Genomic DNA, 24,824 nt, shown 5'->3' on the forward strand with positions numbered 1-24,824 from the left:
GTCCAGCTAATTTTTGCGTTTTTAGTAGAGATGGAGTTTCACCATGTTGGCCAAGATGATCTCGATCTCCCGACATCGTGATCCACCCGCCTTGGTCTTCCAAAGTACTGGGATTATAGGCATGAGTCACTGTGCCAGGCCTGTTTCTTTTTTAAAATACATTTTTATTTTATTTTATCACCCAGGCTGGAGTGCAGTGGTGCAATCTTGACTTGCTGTAACTTCCGCTTCCTGGGTTCAAGCTATTCTCATGCCTCAGCCTCCCAAGCAGCTAGGACCACAGGTGCCTGCCACCATGCTCAGCAAATTTTTGTATTTTTTGTAGAGACGGGGTTTCACCGTGTTGGCAAAGCTGGTCTCGAATTCCTGACTTCAGGTGATCCACCCGGCTCAGCCTCTCAAAGTGTTGGGATTACAGGCATGAGTCACAGCGCCCAGCCGGAATTTGGATTATTTCTATAACCTTGAGATGAGAAATCCTAGGGGTGGGGTTTGCTTAATGGGCACACAACATATGAAGAGCTGTTATATAAAATGAAGAATGGTCTTGTACTATGTGGCTGCAAAGGATGGCTTTAGGACATGGCTGGAAGTTCCAGGGAACACACTTAGGGTTAGATGAGGAAAACCTTTCTAACAGAGCAGTTTATCAGTGGAAAGATATATTTCTGAAGTAGGAGTTTCTGTGTGATTGAAGACATTCAAACCAAAGCTGGACAGGCCACTTCTAACATGTGATGAAGACTTACTCGCTGATTTGTGTTTTGGACTAAATGGCCACTGAGGTCACAGCCCTGAAATTCTTTGATTTTATAAACCTTTATAGGTTGCATTTAAAAATTTTTATCATGCATTGCTATTTTGCTTTGTGTATGTAAATCAATATTTGCTTAATTAAATTGTGAACCTCCCCAGAGTCTAAAAAAAAAAAAGACTGGGTGGTGTATTGAAGATATCATGGATTTGAAATCTGTTCTAATACCAAAAAGTTGCATTCTTTGTGGGCAGGGTGCTCCCCTTCTGTGCAACTCAACTTTCACATCTCTAAGATGTATGTAGTCAAACTTAATTTATTCTATTGCATTGCTATGGGACAAGATATAACGTGTGGTAAAGCACTTTGAACAGAGTGACACACAAAATGCATGCACATTTAATGGAAGTTCTATTTGCTTTACTTCATTCTCATATACTGCTACCCCACTGGCGCCTGATGCTGTGAAATTCACAGATAAATTCTGTCCCCAAAGATATTGGAAGATGAAGGCCAAATACTGGTTGCAATACTGTGGCCCAAGCCAGAGAATCCAGGATGGCTGATTCTTTCCCCAAAGGTAGGGAGATTTTGCTCTGTATTCTGTTCTTTCATAACTCTCTCTTCTCCTTCTTTGCACTATTCCTTCCTGGGATCTTCAGTGTTCTTCACTTTAGGTATTGAAGCTGCTTGTGTCTGGACCAGTGGTTTCTGAGCACCCTCTAGAGACAACAGAGGGATGTGTTCCATTTGAGAGAATACATTTTTCTCATCATGTAGTTGCTAGATCAAATGGAATGCATAGGAGCAAGTGAGGAGGACCCAGCTTTCTTCAGCCCAGCCCTCCCTAGCACTCCAGTGGGACTGCCTTCTCCTATATATCCAATCCCCAGGTGTCCCTGAGACAATGAGCAACTAGGATTAAGAAAAAGGTTCCCTTCTCTTCCTAAGCACAAGTGGTCAGGTAAGAGTGTGTCTCAATGGGAACATAATTGAATCTCTAGTGAACTCTGAACAAGCCAGTGACTCAAGTCCAGAGTTAAAACTCCCTAAATATGATGCATAAATTACCTCTTCTGACCATTCAGGAGGCATGTCTTGCTCAGTCCTCAGGAAAAAGAAAAACTTACTCAAGTACCGTAAACCACAGAAAGCAATATGAACTCTTATTTTTCTTTAAATATTTCATCTCTAGTTCTTTCTCATATTCAGTTCTTTTAAAGATCCACATCATTCCTGTCCCGAAACAAACTTAAAGAACAACGTTCCTGTTTCTAGGATAGTGGGGAAGACAGTGAGGGGTAAGAGAACAAGGACTGGGATAGGTAATAATAAGGAAGGTGTAATTAAAAAAAACCCTTCAGGATTGTCATGCCTTGAATAAGTAGCAAGTGATGGACTTACTGAGAAATCAGACCACATATCCCTTTCTGAAAGAAAACGATGAAATAAATGTCCTAGAGTCATAGAGTGAGATATTGGGAGATAGAATTTCTGACATCTATCTTGGAATTCATTGAGTTTCTTGGCACTGTAAGTTAATGTTGTTCATCAAATCTGGAACATTTTGTCCATTCTCTCTTCATGTGCTTTGTACCCCTTTTCCTTCTCTTCTCTTTCTAGGATTCCCCTCGTGCATATATTAGTGTGCTTGATGATGTTCCACAGATGTTTGAGGTTCTGTTCAGAGGAAAACCATTTTTAAATTACTTTTCTTTATTCTGTCCTTGTAAAAATAATTGCTAGCTTTGATGAGGCTGCGGAGAAATAGGAACGCTTTTACACTGTTGGTGGGAATGTAAATTTGTTCAGCCATCATTGTGGCTCATTATGGAAAACAGTATGGAGATTTGTCAAAGAAATCCCTTTGACCCAGCAATCCCATTGCTGGGTATATAACCAAAGGAATATAAATCATTTTTTAATAAAGACACATGCATGAGTATGTTCACTGCGCACTATTCACAATAACAAAGACATAGAATCAACCCAAATGCTCATCAGTGATAGCCTGGATAAAGAAAATGTGGCAGGCCGGGCACGGTGGCTCACGCCTGTAATCCCAGTACTTTGGGAGGCCGAGACGGGTGGATTACCTGAGGTCAGGAGCTCGAGACCAGCCTGGCTAACATGGTGAAATCACGTCTCTACTAAAAAATTAGCTGGGCATGGTGGCAGGCACCTTTAATCCTAGCTACTCGGGAGGCTGAGGCAGGAGAATCTCTTGAACCCGGGAGGCGGAGGTTGCAGTGAGCTGAGATTATGCCATTCCAGCCTGGGGGACAAGAGCGAGACTTCATCTCAAAAAAAAAAAAAAAAAAAAGAAAGAAAATGTGATACCTATACACCATGGAATACTATGCAGCCATAAAAAGGAATGAGATCATGTACTTTGCAGGTGCATGGATAGAGATGGAAGCCATTATCCTCAGCAAACTAGTGCAGGAACAGAAAAGCAAACACCACATGTTCGCACTTATAAGTGGGAACTGAACAATGAGAACACATGGATACAAGGAGGGGAACAACAATGAGGAGAGTTGGAGGAGGGAGAACAACAAGAAAAATAGCTAATGTGTGCTGGGCTTAATAACTAGCTGATGGGTTGATAGGTGCAGCAAATCACCATGGCACACGTTTACCTATGTAGCAAACCTGCATATCCTGCACATGTACCCCGGAAATTAAAATAAAAATTTTGAAAATTGCTAGCTTTTAATTGATATTTTCTATTTGGTGAGTCATAACCTCAAAAGACTATATATTCTATTATTGCATTTATGTAAACCTAAGTAAATGATCAAATTTAGTGATGGAAAACAGATCAAGGATTGACAGGAATTAGGGATGGAGAGGTGAGACTACAAAGGGGTAGCATGAGGGAGTTTCTCTGAGATGAAGAATCAGGCTTTTATCTTAATTTTGGTTGTGGTTACATGCATGTATACTCTGATGCATTTTCATAGAATACTTAACAACAACAACAACAACAAGAAAACAAAAGAAATATACAAAAGCATATGAAAACTGGTGAAATCGCAATAAGGTTTTATACTTGATTATTATACCAAGGTCAATCTCGTGGTTTTGATCATTGTATTAGAGTAATGTAAAAAGTCATCTGTATTAGTCCGTTCTCACACTGCTAGGAAGAAATGCCCAAGACTGGGTAATTTATAAAGGAAACAGGTTTAATTGACTCAGAGTTCTTCATGGCTGGGGAGGCCTCAGGAAACTTACAATCATGGTGGAAGGCAAAGGAGAAGCAGGCACCTTCTTGACAGGGCAGCAGGATGGATTGAGTGCAAGCAGAGGAAGTGCCAGATACTTAAAATCATCAGATCTCATGAGACTCACTATCACTAGAACAGCATGGGGCAAACCGCCCCTGTGATCCAATTACGTCCACCTGGTCCAACCCTTGACATGTGGAGATTATGGGAATTACAATTCAAGATAAGATTTTGGGTGGGGACACACACAGCCAAACCGTATCATCATTGTGGGAAGGTGAGTGAAAAGCACACATTAGTGTCCTGACCCGCAGGACAGTCGAATGGGCCCTGGAAGGGGGAGTGGGAATGGAGGAGACAAGAAAACACGAGAAATGGAGACAAGACAAATAGCCTGATCAAGTCTCGTTTATTGAATGCAGGGTCAGGCCTTATATAGGCTGGCAGAGGAAGAGGTTGGGCCAGGGCAGTGACGGGGTGGGGGGGGGGGGGTCTTCTCAAATTACAATTGCGCATGCGCTATGGGTTTGTAATTTTCCGGGCGCAGGGTCGCGCCTGCGCTGTAGGCTGCATATCTTCCTGGGCGGGAAAAATGTTTGCACGCGCGGGAAAGATTTGGGCACGCGCGGGAAAGGTATGGGCGTGCACGGGAAAGGTTTAGGCACGCGCGGGAAAGGTTTAGGCACGCGCGGGAACAGTTTATAATGAAGAACCCGGAAATGTGCCATTTTGTCTCCGCTTTGCGGAGATCAAGCAACAGAGGTCAGCTAACTCCGGGCCTCATGGCTCCGGACAGGTAAGAAGGCACCAAGGACTATAAAGTTCACTGCTGATGTCCCCACATTTAAAACAAAAGGTCCATTTCTTAAAAATTATATACTTAATTTCATCTTTCACTTTCCTTTCCCTCAAAATTAAAAGTCTTTTAGCACATGTACCACCCCTAGAATTTCCGGTAAACCAGCGCCAGCCTGAAGATCATGTTCTCATCAAAGGGTAGAAAGAAGGAAAACTCGAGCTGTATAAACATGTGGCTGCTGGGCCACTGCACCATTGCATGGTGGCTGTTGTGATGAGGTTCTGAATTTTTAATTGTATATATTAAATTTATTTAACCATGAAGAGGCACATATATGACTGAGAACCACACTAGACAGGATAGCTCCAGAGATCCAGAAATGAGGAAGACATGACTCCCTTATCCTGGAGTTTTTTTTTTTTTTTTTGCAGAATCATTTGCTGCTCTGATTCTAGCCTACATTTAAGGTTACTTCCTGGACATCTGCACAAGGGTCATTTTAAAAATGATTCAGAATGGGGAGTTATTGTTTCTTGGGTACAGAGTTTCAGTTTTGCAAGATAGAAGAGTTCTGGAGATGGTGGTGATGGTTGCACAACAGTGTGAAAACATTCACTACTACTGAATTGTATGTTTAAAATGTACATTTTATGTGAAGCCTATTTTATCACAATTAAAAACAAAAGCCAACAGGTGTTCCCATGCCTGGTTGTGGCAACTCTCGCAGAATCTCCGTCCCTAGTGTCTGCTTGGAAGCAGTCACTACACGGCAGTTCTGGGACATTACCGGGTGCTGACATTCGTTCACAGGGCACGAAAGGACACGCCAGCTGCTGCCCACAGTGAGTGCTTTTCCCGGGGAGTAGGCACAGTATCTGCATCAGGGACGCCTGATTCACTTCTCATCCTCGTGGGAATCAGGAGAAAGATTTCACAGCCCTGAAGTACGACATGTAGGCTCCTGGAGTTGAGGAAAAGAAGAGCTAAAGTCAAGAATGGAAGGTCCTGAGATCCCTGGTAACATCTTTCCACCTCTTGTTTTACGACTGAGGAAGACAGCCTGGGGCTCAAAGGCCCCAGCTGTCTCTCCCGGGCACCTCTCCCTTCACACTCCAAAAACAGTATCATTTTCATGACAGAAAGCTCTTTTTAAAAATGCTCCATAAGATCCTCACAGACCTGGTCCCTGTCTCCAGAAGGTCCTGGTTTATGATATACCATTGTGACCACACTAGTTGAAACATATGGGTAACAGGTGAGTGTACTAAATCAATATTTGAATAGGCAATGACGTACTTATAATACATCTGGTAGTGGTCAAGGACACACACTCTTTGGGAGAAGAGGCAACCTGAGAAGTAACCAGACCAGAGACTGGAAGGACCAAGTGTGTGTGGAAGAACCCAAGAGCTCCATACACAGCCTAGAGGAGCAAGGCGGGACCAATCGTCTATGAAGGCCTCACTCACAAACCAGAGGGCATGACTGTCCCCAGTCCTTCCCTACTCTGAAACCTATCCACAAGCTGACCCAGGGCACCCTGCTTGATGAGGCAAGAAGGAGGGGGGATGGAGAGGATATCTCATTCCTATTCGTCTTCAAGGTAACACACACAAAAATAGCAAACTCTTGCGTAGTACTTATTATGAACCACTCTTCCAGTAACTCGTAGATAGGAACTCACTTAAACCTCACAAGCCCAGGTACTGTTTTATCCACTGACAGAGGAAGTAAGGTAGAAAAAGGTTAAGGAGCTTGCCCAAGGTTTCAGAGCTAGTTAAGTATGGGGGCCAGACAGTTATCCTGGCTCTTAGACTTTATGCAGTCCTGCTTACAATGGCTATTTTTGTAACACTAGAAGAAGAGAGGCTTAAAGACATTCGGCCCTATGTAGCATGTTAACTCTGCTCCCCTATTTTTAGCGGGAGAGGCAGCATGGCTTTGTATAGACATCCTCTGACTCAACTTGGGCAGGATGTCAGCTAACTGTGTGGCCTTGGACACATTAATTAACTACGAGCTATTCACTGCATCTGTAATATATGCTAATGTATCTATAAGGGTTAAATCAAGTTCCTAGCACACACATAATAGATAGAACCTATTATTCACCCAGGTGAAAGCGCTAAAAACAAGCAGCTCACACACAGCCACCATCTAACAAATTAATCAAAATCCTGTAATAAAGTAATAGTGGCTATAAGCTTAAACTGGCACGCAGCAGTCAGTTCATAGCCAGAGCCCTACAAATCATGAACAGTTCCTTCACCACACTGTTTGGGTAGGGATTCTATAATTTTTCCTAAGTGTTCCCCTGGGATAAGAACCAAGACACAAGAAAGAGAGAAGGGACAAACTTACAAGTTAGCAGAATGTTTTACTTAAAAACACAGTGCAAAAGTTGAAGACAAAAAAATTTGACATTTTATAATAGTCTTTGTTTGATTCTAGAAAGCCAAACAGTCCCTAATTACTAAATCACATAGAGAACGCACATAGCCGCCAACGACCAAAGCAAGCATATAAATTGCATGTCACATCTCCACTTCAGAGAGAAACCATCTGATGTGGCCAGCCTTCTGAGTGGGTGCTAGCACTGTGTTCTTTCCTTGCCCTTAGAGGAGAGTCTGGGGACCAGCCTGGCTGGCCTAGCTATCTAGCTATCTCTCAGGGACCAGATAGCAAACTTTGTACCCAGTGTGTTTCGAACTCACACTCAAGAATGTAAAAATAATCAGCAATGCCATCTAAACATGCACGAGGAACAGTTTTCAGGACTCCTTCAAACCAGGAACTAAGGTAAAATAACAAGTTAGACAAGCCATATGCAGACATCCCGCCTCCAGTCAGGACGCGGGGATTCTCCTTCCTGGAGACAGACTATATTTTTACAACAGGCTTTTCTATTTTCCTTACAGATTGCTTCAACTATAACAGCACAAACCAAACATCTGAAATAATGAGTCACCTACTGGCTTGAATCCGCAGCACCAGGTCAAATGCAGTTTAAGCCACGTCCGTGCTTAAAGGCAACCCTCATGTGGTGAGTGGACAGATTTCTGTCACCAGAAATCTACAAGCCCTTTCCACCTAGCTGAACAATGTCTCAGTGTGGAAGGCAAGACAAGTGTTTCTAGCGTTGAGGACCATACTAGGAGAATCTTCTTTCTTCCTTTTTATTTTCACAGGGTCTCACTCTGTCACCCAAGTGACAGTAAGTGCAGCAGCGTAACCACTGCTTACTGCAGCTTTGAACTCCTGGGGTCAAGCAATTCTCCTGCTTCAGCCTCCCGAACAGCTGGGACTACAGGCTTAAGCTTAAGCCATCACACCTAGTTAATTTTTTTTTAACTTTTTTGTAAAGACAAGGTCTCACTATGTTGACCCAGCTGGTCTTGAACTCCTGGCCTCAAACAATCCTCCTGCCTTCGCCTCCCAAAGTGCTGATATTACAGGAGTGAGCCACTGCAGCACCCAGCTGTTCCTTCTTTCTTAAATTGCCTCTCTTTGGAGGGGATTCCTGATGAGGAAAACACAAAAAAGAAACTCAAAAACTTACAGCATTTTTTCCTATAAGCATTCTGGTAAAGGGGAGTCCAAGAGAAAGGAGGTTTAAATGAACAATAATGGTATTAAGTAACATCACAACTATTACTTGTGGATTTAAGTTTGTTCTTGATTCTACAAAATATGAAAGTCAAAACATTCTTTCATCAGTTAAAAAATAAAAAAGCAGCCCTCTCTGCAGCTGTTCTAGACTGAACTGAAGATGACAAAGCTTATAATAAATTATAAGCAACCCTCATGACATCTAAATTATACATTGATTTTCCTGCTTCACAATATCATTATAATGTCTACAATTAAAGCCAGACAAATACTGGAAACTGAATTGAAAAGCTATATAGTTACAAGATTACTTCTCAAGAAAGATGCAAGGAGAAAGGGTCCTCATCCCAAAAGACTGGACTTGCAGGAAACACAAGCTCACATCATCCTACAGAAGGTAAGCAGCTGCCTAGAGGATGACCTCTCTGATAAAATACTAAAGCATGCAGGCATGAACAAATCAATGAACATTTGAATGAAACAGCCCTGGGATCACCAAGTTCCAAGAATATTTTTCACGAGTCTCACAGTGTCCAGCTTTCCTTTAACATAAGTCTGTCTTACCTTTTCTAAGACATACTTGATGTGATAAAGAGAAACCTAGTAAAAATGATTGACCTTCCTTGGCAATCTTTGTGACTCTTACCTATTCATTCCAACTCTGCTCAGGGATAAAAGTGTCGTGTGCCTGTCTGAAATTGTCTCCTACAGCCATGTCTGAATTATCCAAAAGTCAGGACACCTCCCCACCACGGTCCCAGAACCCAGCTAGGAACCCAGAAAAGGCATCTACCAAGGAAATGCTGCCCAAAGCCCAGGGAGCCACATTCTGATGCTGGTAGGTTGTCAATTATAAGCAAATTATAAGCAATTATAAGCAAATTATAAGCAAAAATGTGAGAAGCAAATGCCACTTCTCACTTCAAGGAACGGGTCCACTCGGGGTTAATGGGCAAATTCAGGCATGAAGCAGGAGAAAGATGGCCCAGAATGAGGACAGAGGCCATTCCTCTTAATGTCTCCTCTCTCCAAAGAAAAGGAGGAAGTAAAAACTGAAAAATAACAGACTGATCGGGGCTATTGGCCAGGCCTGTGGGCCAAGATTAACCCCCGCCCTAATCACTTGTGCTATCTGTAGATCACGTATCCACCTGGTCACTACCCCATGCTTGCTCAGCCTACCACGACCCTGTCACGTGGACGCCTTACAATTGTAAGCCCTTAAAAGGGCCAGGAACTCTTTCTTCAGGGAGCTCGCTTCTGTTCTTGAGACGCAAGTCCATCGACGCTCCTGGCCAAATGAAGCCTTTGGAGAGCTCAGTTCTGTTCTTGAGATGCAAGTCTGCTGACCTCCTGGCTGAATAAAGCCTCTTCCTTCTTTAACCTAGTGTCTGAGGACTTTTGTCTGTGGCTCATCCTGTTACATTTCTTGGTTCCCTGACCGGGAAGCGAGGCAGCCCCTTAGGTGGCTTAGGCCTGCCCTGTGGAGCATCCCTGCAGGGGACTCCGGCCAGCTTGAGCTACGCGGATCCTGAGCATGCTCCTGGGCAGGCATTTGCCCTGGTGGAATGCCTCATCAGAGCAGTGCACTGCAGGCAGCTGTGGAGAATCAACACACTGAACACCAGGAAGGAACTGGCTCTTGGAGTCCAGATATCTGGAGTAGAGTAGGACCAGTCTTGGGAACTTGCCCACTCCATTTGAGTGGAAGCGTGGCCTGATCACCCATAGCATGCCTTTATCAGCATTTTTGGGTTTTTGTTTTTGTTTATTATTGAGATGGAGTCTCGCTCTGTCGCCCAGGCTGGAGTGCAGTGACCAGATGTCAGCTCACTGCAAGCTCCACCTCCTGGATTCACACCATTCTCCTGCCTCAGCCTCCCGAGCAGCTGGGACTACAGGCGCCCGCCACTTCGCCCGGCTAGTTTTTTCTGTTTTTTTAGTAGAGTCGGGGTTTCTCCGGGTTAGCCAGGATGGTCTCGATCTCCTGACCTCGTGATCCACCCGTCTCGGCCTCCCAAAGTGCTGGGATTACAGGCTTGAGCCACCGTGCCCGGCTGTTAACTGATTTTTAAAAAGAAATGGGTATAAGTCTTTTTTTTTTTTTGAGACGGAGTCTCGCTCTGTCGCCCAGGCTGGAGTGCAGTGGCGGCATCTCAGCTCACTGCAAGCTCCACCTCCCGGGTTTACGCCATTCTCCTGCCTCAGCCTCCCGAGTAGCTGGGACTACAGGCGCCCGCTACCACGCCCGGCTAGTTTTTTTGGTACTTTTTTAGTAGAGACGGGGTTTCACTGTGTTAGCCAGGATGGTCTCGATCTCCTGACCTCGTGATCCGCCCGTCTCGGCCTCCCAAAGTGCTGGGATTACAGGCTTGAGCCACCACGCCCGGCCTGATTTGGGTTTTGATTTTGACTTGGTTTGAATTGCTTGACAGGACCAGTCTTGGGAACTTGCCCACTCCATTTCGGTTGACGTGTGGCCTGATCACCCATGGCGTGCCTTTATCGGCACTTTGGTTTTGGTTTTGAGTCTGATTTGGTGTGAGTTCCTGGAACCCAGTGTCCCGCAGATGGTTCAAATGCATTCAGTCTGTAGCGGCAACTGCTTTGCTAACAGAAGAAAGCAGAAAAATAAATTTAGAAGAAACCTAATTGTGAGCACACTTCACCAGTTAAGAAGTATCCTAAGTAAAAAAAGAAAAAAAAAAAAAAGAAACAAGGTAGCTTACTAACTCAAAAATCTTAAAGTATGGGGCTATTCTGTTAGAAAAAGATGATTTAACATAAACCCCTGAAAATGCTCTTAACCCAGCAGATTTCCTAACGGGGGATTTAAATCTTAATTGCCATACAAAGGTCCGACTAGACCTAGGAGGAACTCCCTTCAGGACAGGATGATAGATAGTTTCTCCCAGGTGACTGAGGAAAAACCACAATGGGTATTCTGTAACTGAGGGAAACTCTTGTAGAAGCAGAGTTAGGAAAATTGCCTAATAATTGGTCTGCTCAAATATGCGAGCTGTTTGCACTTAGCCAAGCCTTAAGGTACTTACAGAACCAGGGGGGAAAAAAGCCATCTATACTAATTCTAAGTTAATTTGGACTAAACAAAGTCTTGTTAATACAAAGGATAACTGAAATCCCACACTTACAAAGTTTTCCACAAAAGTAAAGTTTGCTAAAAGTTAACAATGTAACATGTATTATAGTAACTTCTGATCTGTGGCCTTAGACAGTCTAGTCCACAGATATGAAGGAAGTTTGCTTTGGAAAAGAATAGTTATCATCTCTGAAAACAACAATAAAAAAAAAAAAAAAGGAAGGGGGGCAGAATTTATATAAAAAGGAATGTTATATGGAAAATTCTTGACCTGAAATAAATTAACTAGTTGTTGAAAGAAAGGGATGTTTGCAATAAGTCAGAAAGTTGAGGCATGTCGAAGAATTGTCTGTGAAAGTCATAAAAAAAGTGTTAGAAAAATTTATGCAAGAAATGTTGTATAATTTAAATTAATTACTCCTCCTGAATGTAAAACTATTGAAGAAACAGTTTATGTGCAAGGTGTATAAGGAAAGTAAAATATGCCTTTGGTAAAAGGATTATAAGGAGGCATAAGAATGTTTATTTTTACTTACATTAAAAGGTTAAAAAATTGTTTTGAAGGTTTAAGCAAGTTTTGAAACGTTAATTATAAAGAAAATTCTGTGTGGAAACATATTGGCTACAGTTAAAGGGTATCATCCAGTTTCTCTGTGAACTGGACATTAAAATAAAAATACAACGGGGTTTTCTGAAAGCACTAGCCTGCTGTTTGACAAAAGTTATAAAAGGTTAAAAAAGTCTATAAAAATCTTATGTTATAGTCAGATATTAAAAATTGAATAAATATGTTTACAAAGTTTTCTTCAAACTAAGTTGAACATTAATAACACTAATATAAATGTGAAATCTAGCTTATCTGGCATAAACATACAGGAAGCATTGTCAAATATAAAATGGTGTTTGGAGTTCTTTGGTCTTAAAAACTAATAAAAATAGATGCTAAAGGAAACTTCTCGGTAAGAAGGCACCAAGGACTATAAAGTTCACTGCTGATGTCCCCACATTTAAAACAAAAGGTCCATTTCTTAAAAATTATATACTTGATTTCATCTTTCACTTTCCTTTCCCTCAAAACTAAAAGTCTTTTAGCACATGTACCACCCCTAGAATTTCCGGTAAACCAGCACCAGCCTGAAGATCATGTTCTCATCAAAGGGTAGAAAGAAGGAAAACTCGAGCTGTATAAACATGTGGCTGCTGGGCCATTGCATGGTGGCTGTTGTGATGAGGTTCTGAATTTTAAATTGTATATATTTAATTTAACCATGAAGAGGCACATATATGACTGAGAACCACACTAGACGGGACAGCTCCAGAGATCCAGAAATGAGGAAGACATGACTCCCTTATCCTGGAGTTTTTTTTTTTGCAGAATCATTTGCTGCTCTGATTCTAGCCTACATTTAAGGTTACTTCCTGGGCATCTGCACAAGGGTCAGTCACTCTGTGGGGCTGGGGAGATGATCATGAGGACAATATCCAGGTCCAGAGGGATTCCAGCAGGGGGCGCTCTTGCACCCAGCGGACCAGCATGGCTCTGCACGCCCTGTTTAGACAAGATCAGAGCAGCAGAAGCAGCGGGGTAGGGGCATCTCGCTGTCCTCAGGAGCTCACCCTCATCTCCAGGGACCCTGACGCAGAAGCTGAGCAGGCTCCAGGATGAGTGTGGGGCTCAACAGGCTGAGAAGAAAACCCTTCCACACCTGCACTAGATCCCAGCCTGGGTGCGACCTAGAACTCATCCTAGGGGTGTGTTCATTAAAACATCCATTGGGCCTAACATGTCTACCCCAGGACTGAACTCTGGGATAAGGACAAACGAGGAAGAGACAGTCGCTGCCCTGGCAATAAACACCCATGGCCAGGGTTCCTCTTCCATCTGCGGGAAGACCCCGAGTGTGATACTGATGATGTTAAACCATCTCCAAAGTAAGTGGAAACTGAGGTGTTGCGGATTCCACAGAAGAGGTGCGAGGATGACCTGGACTCTAGGGTCAGTCCCCACCCCTTTGCCGAGCTCACCCTCTGCTGGATCTCATGTCTCTCCTCACCTCCCCTGCTACTCGGGAGCGCTGTCACTGCCCTGGCCAAGAACTGGGGGGCTACGTCTAGTTGAAACACATTTCCGGCCCAGAAATGTGATTATGTTACATATAATATCATATATATTATATATTTGTATTATATGTAATATCATATATATTATATATATATTATATAGTATATATACAATATATTATATAGCATATATAATGTTATATAATATATTATATATTTATATATATGTATATTTTTTGAGACAGAGTCTCGCTCTGTCACCCAGGCTGGAGTGCAGTGGTACGACCTTGGCTCACGGCAAGCTCTACCTCCTGGGTTCACACCTTTCTCCTCCGGAGTACCTGGGACCACAGGCGCCCGCCATCACGCCCGGCTAATTTTTTGTATTTTTAGTAGAGACGGAGTTTCACTGTGTTAGCTAGGATGGTCTCAATCTCCTGATCTCGTGATCCACCCGCCTCGGCCGCCCAAAGTGCTGGGATTACAGGCCTGAGCCACCGTGCCCAGCCATATGTATTATATTTCTCTTATATATATACAGACTTACAGTGGGCTGGGCGCGGTAGCTCACGCCTGTAATCCCAGCACTTTTGGAGGCTGAGGTGGGGGGGATCACTTGAGATCAGGAGTTCGAGACCAGCCTGGCCAACATGGTGAAACCCCGTCTCTACTAAAAATACAAAATACTAAAAATACAAAAATAGCCTCATTTATAACACAAGCTCCCAGTATATTATGTTCCCCATGTCTTACCATGATTTCAAACAACTTTCAGATTTATTTTCAGTTCCTGATTTCTGCCACTCAGACTGGGCTGGAGGAACTCTAAGAAACGGACTTCGTCCAAATTTGGGCTCCTCTTCCTCCCTCATGCAAACGAACTCTTAAAGATTAGTCCACCAAGTCTTCTAGAGATGTCTACACAAGTCTGAATTTTAGGGTCAAAGTGGCTGAGGTTTAAGTTGAGAGCCAGTATGGCCCGTTCCTGACTCTTAAAGGTTTTTTTTTTTTGAGGCGGAGTCTCGCTCTGTCGCCGGGACTGGAGTGCAGTGGCCAGATCTCAGCTCACTGCAAGCTCCGCTTCCCGGGTTTACGCCATTCTCCTGCCTCAGCCTCCCGAGTAGCTGGGACTACAGGCGCCTGCCACCTCGCCCGGCTAGTTTTTGTATTTTTAGTAGAGACGGGGTTTCGCCGTGTTAGCCAGGATGGTCTCGATCTCCTGACCTCGTGATCCGCCCGTCTCGGCCTCCCAAAGTGCTGGGATTACAGGCTTGAGCCACCGCGCCCGGCCTCTTAAAGGTTTTTAGTTTAAAGAAGATAAAATGCATGAATCATACTAGGGCAGAAAGAGTTCACAATAGGTGTTTTGTGACAAAGCACTTGTCCTACATAGCCCAAGGGTAAATGCCAATACGTATTCAGAATGGAGCAGGGAAATTGAAAAGAAATTTGAACCCATGTAATGTAAAGCTTCTGTTTCATATCCTGGCTCTTAGCAACTGAGTGACCTTGGGCAAGTTATTTAGCCTTTCTGAGCCTTCATTTTCTCACCCTAAAATGGAGGTAACAGTATTGTCCCTATCACTCCCAACCCCCTTACTGTTTGGTAAGAATTACATGAGATAAAAGGATATGTAACTAGTACAGTGCCTGGTACAAACTAAGGAGTCAGTTAATATTACCTCTTCTTCCTCCCCTAGCTCAGCTCCTTTCCTCTTCCTTATCCAGGAAACACAGAAATATATGGATTCACCGTAGAAGCTGGACCCAGCTCCTCAGATGCAGCAGATGGATGGGCACACTCTGTAATGACCCAGGATGGGGCAGGTGTTCTCCTGAAGGGTGACTGAGAATGTGAGCCTCAGAATGAAATGTAAGAACACCAGGCTCCATGAGGACTGGCTGCAGCCACAAACTGCAGGTCACTGTTCACAGGTGCTCAGTAGGAAGAGAAAGGGGTTTGTGATATATTTTTTCACCCAGATGGAAATATGCATTCATAAAATGATGGCAGCTGGGCGTGGTGGCAGGCGTCCCTGATCCCAGCTACTTGGGACGCGGAAGCCAGAGAACTCCTGGAACCTGGTAGGTGGGGGATGCCTTCAGCCGAGCTTCTACCATCTCAGCCCAGCCTAGGGGACAAGAACAAGGCTTCGTCTCAAACAAACAAAATACACACACACACACACACACACACACACACACTTACAGAGGTAAGCTTCGCGTCCCCTCTTGCCTGCAATAGGAGAAAGGAAAACACTATGAGGATCAGATCACATGGAGTCCTGTTGGCACAGACCTCTTTTTTTTTTTGACGGAGTCTTGCTCTGTCGCCCAGGGTGGAGTGCAGTGGCATGCTCTTGGCTCACTGCAAGCTCCACGTCCCGGGTTCACGCCATTCTCCTGCCTCAGCCTCCCGAGTAGCTAGGATTACAGGTGCCCGCCACCACGCCTAGCTAATTTTTTGTATTTTTAGTAGAGACGGGGTTTCACCGTGTTAGCCAGGATGGTCTCAATCTCCTGACCTCGTGATCCGCCTGCCTCGGCCTCCCAAAGTGCTGGGATTACAGGCGTGAGCCACCACGCCCAGCCAGTACAAATCTTTTATTCACTTGGTGACATTAGAAAACAACATGTCAAACAGTGATCAAGTCACGGGCCCCGTGAATGAAGCATAGACAATGCTTGTGAAAGAGGCAATGGGTTTTCATGGAATATTTAGCAAGTCCATGTTGGCTGGCAAATACAAAATATTTTTCAAGAAGAAAAAGTTGCTACTGAGAAATATGCTCACTACAGGATAGTTTCTAAGTGATGCCCTCATTTTTGACCACCATCATCCAACCGGACTCAGTTGGTCATAAACTCCGGTGACCAGTCACTAGAGTCCTTGATCAACTAAGACCTGATGGACGACAGCCATCAAATATGGTATTCCCTTGATATTCCAGCCAACAAAAAATTGCAATTGTCTTCCATAATGTACTTGGTCAGATTTTTGTATCTTCATTGCATTAATCAGGCAAGAGGAACCAGGAAAAACATTTCTTCAGACAAAGAAATGCATCTTACCATCTCCGGTGTCATGTGATCTTCAAAACTACCAGATGGACACTCACAGAGATCTTCGACCAAATCTAGGAGAAGATAGAGTGACAGTCAGTGCATTGGTGCTGCTGAGGAATCCCACAAGGAGCCTTGGGGGATGTGGACTGGGGCTGGAGTGCATGGAGGTGGGCCGTTGACTAACATGGACTCAGCTGCTGCTGGACCATTCTCCTTGGTGTTGAAGGAAGGCAAAGGAGAGGGGCAGAAAGAAATGAAAGATCCTTGGCTTTCTAGCAAGGGCAACCTCATCAATGTGAAATAGTCACCCTAAGAACCGGTTAATATAGAAAGACACTGTACTATAGAAACAGGAAGTAGATTCGAGGCTGCCTAGATCCAGGGGTGTGGGACTTGGGAAAGACAGAGGAGTGACTACTAGTGGGGCTTCTTTGAGGGAGAATAAAGAGGTTCTCAGATGAGATTGTAACAATGGTTGCAAAACCGTGTAAATATAGTAGAAACGCTGAATCACCTAATTTAAATGAGTAAATTGTTTTGCACGTCAACTACGTTTAAATAAAGCTGTTAAAAAAAAAAACCAGAATACGTACAGAGTTGACGCTGGGCTTTCGAATTGCTCTGCAATAAGAGAAAAAAAAAAAAAAAAAAAACAGTGATCAGGTTACTGGCCCTGAAAGAAAGCACAGAGGATGCTTGTGGACAGTGCAGTGGGGGTGTTTTTTTTCTGGAATATTTAGCAAGTGTCCATGTTGGCTGACAAATACAAAATTATTTTTCACGGAGAAAAGTTGCTACTGAGAAATACACTCACTACCAAACAGTTTTTAAGTGATGCCGTCCTTTGACTACCATGGTCAATGAGACCTCAGTTGGTCATAACCTCTAGTGACCAGTCGCTAGAGTCCATGACCAACTGAAGCCTGGTCCATGATGGCAGTCAAAAATGATATTCACTTGATAGTGTAGAAGCCCCAGAAAAAACAAAACACAAAACAAAAAAAACATTTCTCTTCCAGAGAAAGAAATAAACTGTTACACGTTCTGATTGCATATTCTCCATGCCGCCATGTGCAGACGCCTGCAGATCTTCAACAGGACCTAGGAGAACATAGAGTGACGGTCGGTGCATTGGTGTTGCTGAGGAATACCACAAGGAGCCTTGGGGGATGTGGACCGGGGCTGGAGTGTATGGAGGGGGGTGGTTGACAAGCATGGACTGAGCTGCTGCTGGACCATTCTCCTTGGTGTTGAAGGAAGGCAAAGGAGAGGGGCAGAAAAAAATGAAAGATCTTTGGCTTTCTAGCTAGGGCAACCTCATCAATGTGAAATAGTCATCTTAAGAGTTGGGAAAGACAGAGGAGTGACTACTAGTGGGGTTTCTTTGAGGGGTAATAAAGAGGTTCTCAGATGAGATTGTAACAATGGTTGCACAACCGTGTAAATATAGTAAAAACGCTGAATCACCTACTTTAAATGGGTGAATTGTTTTGCATGTCAACTACAGCTAAACAAAGCTTTTTTTTCTTTTTTTTCAGTAAATACGTACGGTGGTCATAGTCAGCTCTAAATAACTCCTGCAAAAAGAGAAAAGAAAAAGAAACACCATGAGGATCAGATGATGCTGGGTTCTGTTGGTAAAGGCCTTTTACTGACTTCGTGAAATAAAAAACCGGACGTCAAGCAGTGATCAAGTCACTGGCCGCCAAATAAAGCATAGAGGATGCTTGTGGAAAATGCCGTGGGATTTTTTTGGGAGTATTTAGTAAGTGACCATGTTGGCTGACAAATACAAAATTATTTTTCAAGGAGAAAAGCTTGCTATTGAGAAACATACTCACTACCAGACAGTTTTGTAAGTGATGTCGTCCTTGGACTGCCATCGTCAATGAGGCCTCAGTGGGTCATAACCTCCAGTGACTGGTCACTAAAGTCCATGACCACCTGAGACCTGATTCATGATGGCAGTCAAAAATGATATTCACTTAATAGTCTAGAAGCCCCAGAAAAAACCAAAACAAGTTTCTCTTCCAGAGAAAGAAATACGTCTTACAAGTTCTGATCCCATATTGTCCTCCACACCGCCATGTGCAGGCGCCTGCAGATCTTCATCAGCATCTAGGAGAACACAGAGTGACGGTCAGTGCATTGGTGTTGCTGAGGAATCCCACAAGGAACCTTGGGGTGTATGGAGTGTACGGAAGTGGGCGCTTGACAAGCATGGGCTGAGATGCTGCTGGACCATTCTCCTTGGCGTCGAAGGCAGGCAAAGGAGAGGGCCAGAAAGAATTGAAAGAGCCTTGGCTTTCTAGCTAGGGCAACCTCATCAATGTGAAATAGTCACCTTAAGAACAGTTTAATACAGAAAGGCACTGTATGCTTCAGCGACAGCATCTCATCACACCTCCTCCCCATTTGAAGGTCCAGGCAAATCCCCAGTTTTATGAAATGTTACAAGATCCTTTAACTTCTGTGGATCTACATACCCTGCCACTACGTTTATCATCTACCCTGTTGTATTTTTCAAGTTGGAGTAAAGCATACATCTTTATCATTTGAATTATTCAGTGTGCATTTTAATGAGACTACATTCAATGAGTTACATTCAGGATGCTGTGACAATAATGAGAAAAATCTTAATTCATAATCTCAGCTTCACCTTGGGCAATGAGAGAAAAACAGCAGTGTAACATAGAACAGATGATAAATCAATAATGATTGCAGAGTACAATGGAATAGAAAACAGGAAATCCAGAAAATATCAACAAAACCGAAAGCCGGTTCTTTGAAAAGATCGGTAACATTGATAAACCTCTACCTTGGCTACCCACAAAGGAAAGAAAGAAGTCACAGTATACTCATAATATTAGTTTAAGAGGAGTCGAATCAAAAAATAGTAAATAATAAAGGAATATTCTGAACACATCTGTGCTCACAATTGGATACAGTCGATGAAATGAGCAAATTTATAAAATCTATGTTAGAAGACCAAAAGTCTTCTCAGGCAAAACAGATCATCTGAATAGGCCTACATTTATTTTAGAATTTTAGATATGGAATCAATGATTAATATCTTTTCAAACAACTAAAACACTATATTCAGATGATTTCACTGGTAAATTCTACCAAAATTCTTACAAAGAAAAATATAGTCTTACCATACAAGCAAGTCATCATAAGCTGAAGTATTTCCTCAGTTACATTTTAAAACTTATGTTTCCAAACAAGACACAGGAAGGTTTGTAATAGCTGTATTCATAATTGACCAAACTGCAAGCAAATGTCTAAACATCTGAGATGTCCTTTACTATCAAAAGTGAATCCAGCCTGGGCAGAATGGTGAAATCCCTTCTCTACAAAGATAATAATAATAATAATAAACTTGATATAGTGGCATGTGCCTTATGGCCAGCTACCTGGGAGGCTGAGGTGGAAGGATCACCTGAACCTGGGGAGGTCAAGATCGCAGTGAGCTGTGATCGCACCAGTGCACTCCTGGGCGACAAAGGAGACCTTTTCACGAAAAAATAAGATACTAAAAACAAGAACTGAACTCTAAGTTGTCATTGTCACTTTACTTGTGTACTTGTGTCACCCACCATTGATTTAATGCGTAAATTGGCACAAATGACATAAATGAAGAACATGACACAGCATTGACTGAGTTTCTCTAATATGGGGCACTGAATGAATACACTGCAATTATTTGCTTAAGTGAACTTGATGATTTAATTTCCACACTACCTTTATTGTCTTCAGGCCACATTTTCTTGGATTTCAATATTTTTTTTGTCCAGGGCTTTAAACCCACAGGCACACCTGCAAGGTAGAGCAGACCTCTTATAGATTCTTGGAAATGTATTATAATAAAGAGAGTGCTTGACATGTTGCTGGCAGAGGACAGCAGAAGAGTTAGTAAAATCTTATTCCCAGATGAAACTTTTGATCCCAGTTTTTACCGTCTGCTTTTCAATTCTACCTGAATTAGATTTGGGTTCTAGGAGGATTTTGCAAGGTTCATTGCACTTAAAACGGACTGTCTGTGCAGGCAGATACCTTTATTTAGATGAGACAATATAGAAAAGCAGCAGATCCAAGTCACCAAGAATGGCCTGGGATCAAATCCTACTTAGAATCTGCACATACCTGGGACAGTGAAATGAACCCTCTGTGCCTCAGTTCCCTATTCTGAGATGTGGGAATGTTAGTAGATCTAACAACGCTGAATCACCTACTTTAAATGGGTACATTGTTTTGCACGTCAACTACGTTGAAATAAAGCTGTTAAAGAAAAAAGAATACGTACAGAGGCCAGACTCGATGATCCGCTTTCTCTGCAATAAGAGAAAAAAAAAAAAACCAAAACAGTGATCAGGTTACTGGCCCCGAAAGAAAGTATAGAGGATGCTTGTGGACAGTGCAGTGGGGTTTTTTTTGGAATATTTAGCAAGTGTCCATGTTGGCTGACAAATAGAAAATTATTTTTCAGGGAGAAAAGCTTGCTATTGAGAGACATACTAACTACCAGACAGTTTGTAAGTGATGCCGTCCTTTGACTGCCATCGTCAATCAGGCCTCAGTTGGTCATAACCTGTAGTGACCGGTCGCTAGAGTCCATGACCAACTGAGGCCTGACCCATGATGGCAGTCAAAAATGATATTCACTTGATAGTCTAGAAGCCCCAGAAAAAACAAAACATAAAACAAAAAAACATTTCTCTTCCAGAGAAAGAAATAGTCTTACACGTTCTGCGCTTGTATCCAACACGCGGGGACGTGCAGACACCTGCGGACGTTCAACACGACCTAGGAGAACATAGAGTGACGGTCAGTGCATTGGTGTTGCTGAGGAATCCCACAAGGAGCCTTGAGGGCTGTCGATCAGGGCTGGAGTGTATGGAGGGGGGTGGTTGACAAGCATGGACTGAGCTGTTGCTGGACCATTCTCCTTGGTGTTGAAGGAAGGCAAAGGAGAGGGGCAGAAAGAAATGAAAGATCCTTGGCTTTCTAGCTAGGGCAACCTCATCAATGTGAAATAGTCACCCTAAGAACCGGTTAATATAGAAAGACACTGTACGGTAGACACAGGAAGTAGATTCGAGGCTGCCTAGATCCAGGGGTGTGGGAGTTGGGAAAGACAGAGGAGTGACTACTAGTGGGGTTTCTCTGAGGCAGAATAAAGAGGTTCTCAGATGAGATTGTAACAATGGTTGCACAACTGTGTAAACACAGTAGAAACGCTGAATCACCTAATTTAAATGAGTAAATTGTTTTGCACGTCAACTACGTTTAAAGAAAGCTGTTAAAAAAAACGAAGAATACGTACAGAGTTTAGACTGGGCTTCCAATTTGGTCTGCAGTAAGAGAAAAAAAGACAAACAACAGTGATCAGGTACTGGCCCCGAAAGAAAGCATAGAGGATGCTTGTGGACAGTACAGTGGGGTTTTTTTTTGGAATATTTAGCAAGTGTCCATGTTGGCTGACAAATACAAAATTATTTTTCAGGGAGAAAAGTTGCTACTGAGAAATACACTCACTACCAAACAGTTTGTAACTGATGCCGTCCTTTGACTGCCATCGTCAATCAGGCCTCAGTTGGTCATAACCTCTAGTGACCGGTCGCTAGAGTCCATGACCAACTGAAGCCTGATCCATGATGGCAGTCAAAAATGATATTCACTTGATAGTGTAGAAGCCCCAGAAAAAACAAAACACAAAACAAAACAAAAATTTCTCTTCCAGAGAAAGAAATAAAGTCGTACAAGCATTGATTTCATATCCACCATGCTGGCATGTGCAGACACCTGCAGATCTTCAACAAGACCTAGGAGAACATAGAGTGACGGTCAGTACATTGGTGTTGCTGAGGAATCCCACAGGGAGCACTGGGGGCTGTGGACCAGGGCTGGAGTGTATGGAGGGGGGTGGTTGACAAGCATGGACTGAGCTGCTGCTGGACCATTCTCCTTGGTGTTGAAGGAAGGCAAAGGAGAGGGGCAGAAAGAAATGAAAGATCCTTGGCTTACTAGCTAGGGCAACCTCATCAATGTGAAAGTCATCTTAAGAGTTGGGAAAGACAGAGGAGTGACTACTAGTGGGGTTTCTTTCAGGGGTAATAAAGAGGTTCTCAGATGAGATTGTAACAATGGTTGTAAAATCGTGTAAATATAGTAAAAACGCTGAATCACCTACTTTAAATGGGTGAATTGTTTTGCATGTCAACTACAGCTAAACAAAGCTAGCTTTTTTTTTTTTTTTTTATAATTACTTACGGCCGTCATAGTCAGCTCTAAATAACTCCTGCAAAAAGAGAAAAGAAAAAGAAACACCATGAGGATCAGATGATGCTGGGTTCTGTTGGTAAAGGCCTTTTACTGACTTCGTGAAATAAAAAACCGGACGTCAAGCAGTGATCAAGTCACTGGCCGCCAAATAAAGCATAGAGGATGCTTGTGGAAAATGCCGTGGGATTTTTTTGGGAGTATTTAGTAAGTGACCATGTTGGCTGACAAATACAAAATTATTTTTCAAGGAGAAAAGCTTGCTATTCAGAAACATACTCACTACCAGACAGTTTGTAAGTGATGTCGTCCTTGGACTGCCATCGTCAATGAGGCCTCAGTGGGTCATAACCTCCAGTGACTGGTCACTAAAGTCCATGACCACCTGAGGCCTGATTCATGATGGCAGTCAAAAATGATATTCACTTCATAGTCTAGAAGCCCCACAAAAAAACAAAACAAGTTTCTCTTCCAGAGAAAGAAATACGTCTTACAAGATCTGCTTCCAAATTGTCCTCCATACTGCTATGTTCAGACGCCTGCAGATCTTCATCAGAATCTAGGAGAACACAGAGTGACGGTCAGTGCATTGGTGTTGCTGAGGAATCCCACAAGGAACCTTGGGGTGTATGGAGTGTACGGAAGTGGGCGCTTGACAAGCATGGGCTGAGATGCTGCTGGACCATTCTCCTTGGCGTCGAAGGCAGGCAAAGGAGAGGGCCAGAAAGAATTGAAAGAGCCTTGGCTTTCTAGCTAGGGCAACCTCATCAATGTGAAATAGTCACCTTAAGAACAGTTTAATACAGAAAGGCACTGTATGCTTCAGCGACAGCATCTCATCACACCTCCTCCCCATTTGAAGGTCCAGGCAAATCCCCAGTTTTATGAAATGTTACAAGATCCTTTAACTTCTGTGGATCTACATACCCTGCCACTACGTTTATCATCTACCCTGTTGTATTTTTCAAGTTGGAGTAAAGCATACATCTTTATCATTTGAATTATTCAGTGTGCATTTTAATGAGACTACATTCAATGAGTTACATTCAGGATGCTGTGACAATAATGAGAAAAATCTTAATTCATAATCTCAGCTTCACCTTGGGCAATGAGAGAAAAACAGCAGTGTAACATAGAACAGATGATAAATCAATAATGATTGCAGAGTACAATGCAATAGAAAACAGGAAATCCAGAAAATATCAACAAAACCGAAAGCCGGTTCTTTGAAAAGATCGGTAACATTGATAAACCTCTACCTTGGCTACCCACAAAGTAAAGAAAGAAGTCACAGTATACTCATAATATTAGTTTAAGAGGAGTCGAATCAAAAAATAGTAAATAATAAAGGAATATTCTGAACACATCTGTGCTCACAATTGGATACAGTCGATGAAATGAGCGAATTTATAAAATCTATGTTAGAAGAACAAAAGTCTTCTCAGGAGAAACAGATCATCTGAATAGGCCTACATTTATTTTAGAATTTTAGATATGGAATCAATGATTAATATCTTTTCAAACAACTAAAACACTATATTCAGATGATTTCACTGGTAAATTCTACCAAAATTCTTACAAAGAAAAATGTAGTGTTACCATACAAGCAAGTCATCATAACCTGAAGTATTTCCTCAGTTACATTTTAAAACTTATGTTTCCAAACAAGACACAGGAAGGTTTGTAATAGCTGTATTCATAATTGACCAAACTGAAAGCAAATGTCTAAACATCTGAGATGTCCTTTACTATCAAAAGTGAATCCAGCCTGGGCAGAATGGTGAAATCCCTTCCCTACAAAGATAATAATAATAATGATAAACTTGATATAGTGGCATGTGACTTATGGCCAGCTACCTGGGAGGCTGAGGTGGAAGGATCACCTGAACCTGGGGAGGTCAAGATCGCAGTGAGCTGTGA

The 24,824-nt window shown here is 42.8% G+C and overlaps 1 protein-coding gene across 1 annotated transcript in view; it reads right to left on the minus strand.

Annotated features, from left to right (window-relative positions):
* LOC117096507 (aggrecan core protein-like) overlaps positions 1-24,824 on the minus strand; it is a 443,073-nt gene that overhangs the window by 400,339 nt on the left and 17,910 nt on the right. The window contains exons 11-14 of the mRNA XM_033233938.1: positions 18,676-18,740; positions 18,172-18,199; positions 17,662-17,723; positions 17,216-17,243 (exon numbers count right to left, since the gene is read on the minus strand). Coding sequence (XP_033089829.1) covers positions 17,216-17,243; positions 17,662-17,723; positions 18,172-18,199; positions 18,676-18,740 — 183 coding nt within the window. The remainder of the gene's footprint in view (positions 1-17,215; positions 17,244-17,661; positions 17,724-18,171; positions 18,200-18,675; positions 18,741-24,824) is intronic.

Source organism: Trachypithecus francoisi, unplaced genomic scaffold (genome assembly GCF_009764315.1).
Source record: "Trachypithecus francoisi isolate TF-2019V2 unplaced genomic scaffold, Tfra_2.0 Lachesis_group14, whole genome shotgun sequence".
Lineage (NCBI taxonomy): Eukaryota > Metazoa > Chordata > Mammalia > Primates > Cercopithecidae > Trachypithecus > Trachypithecus francoisi.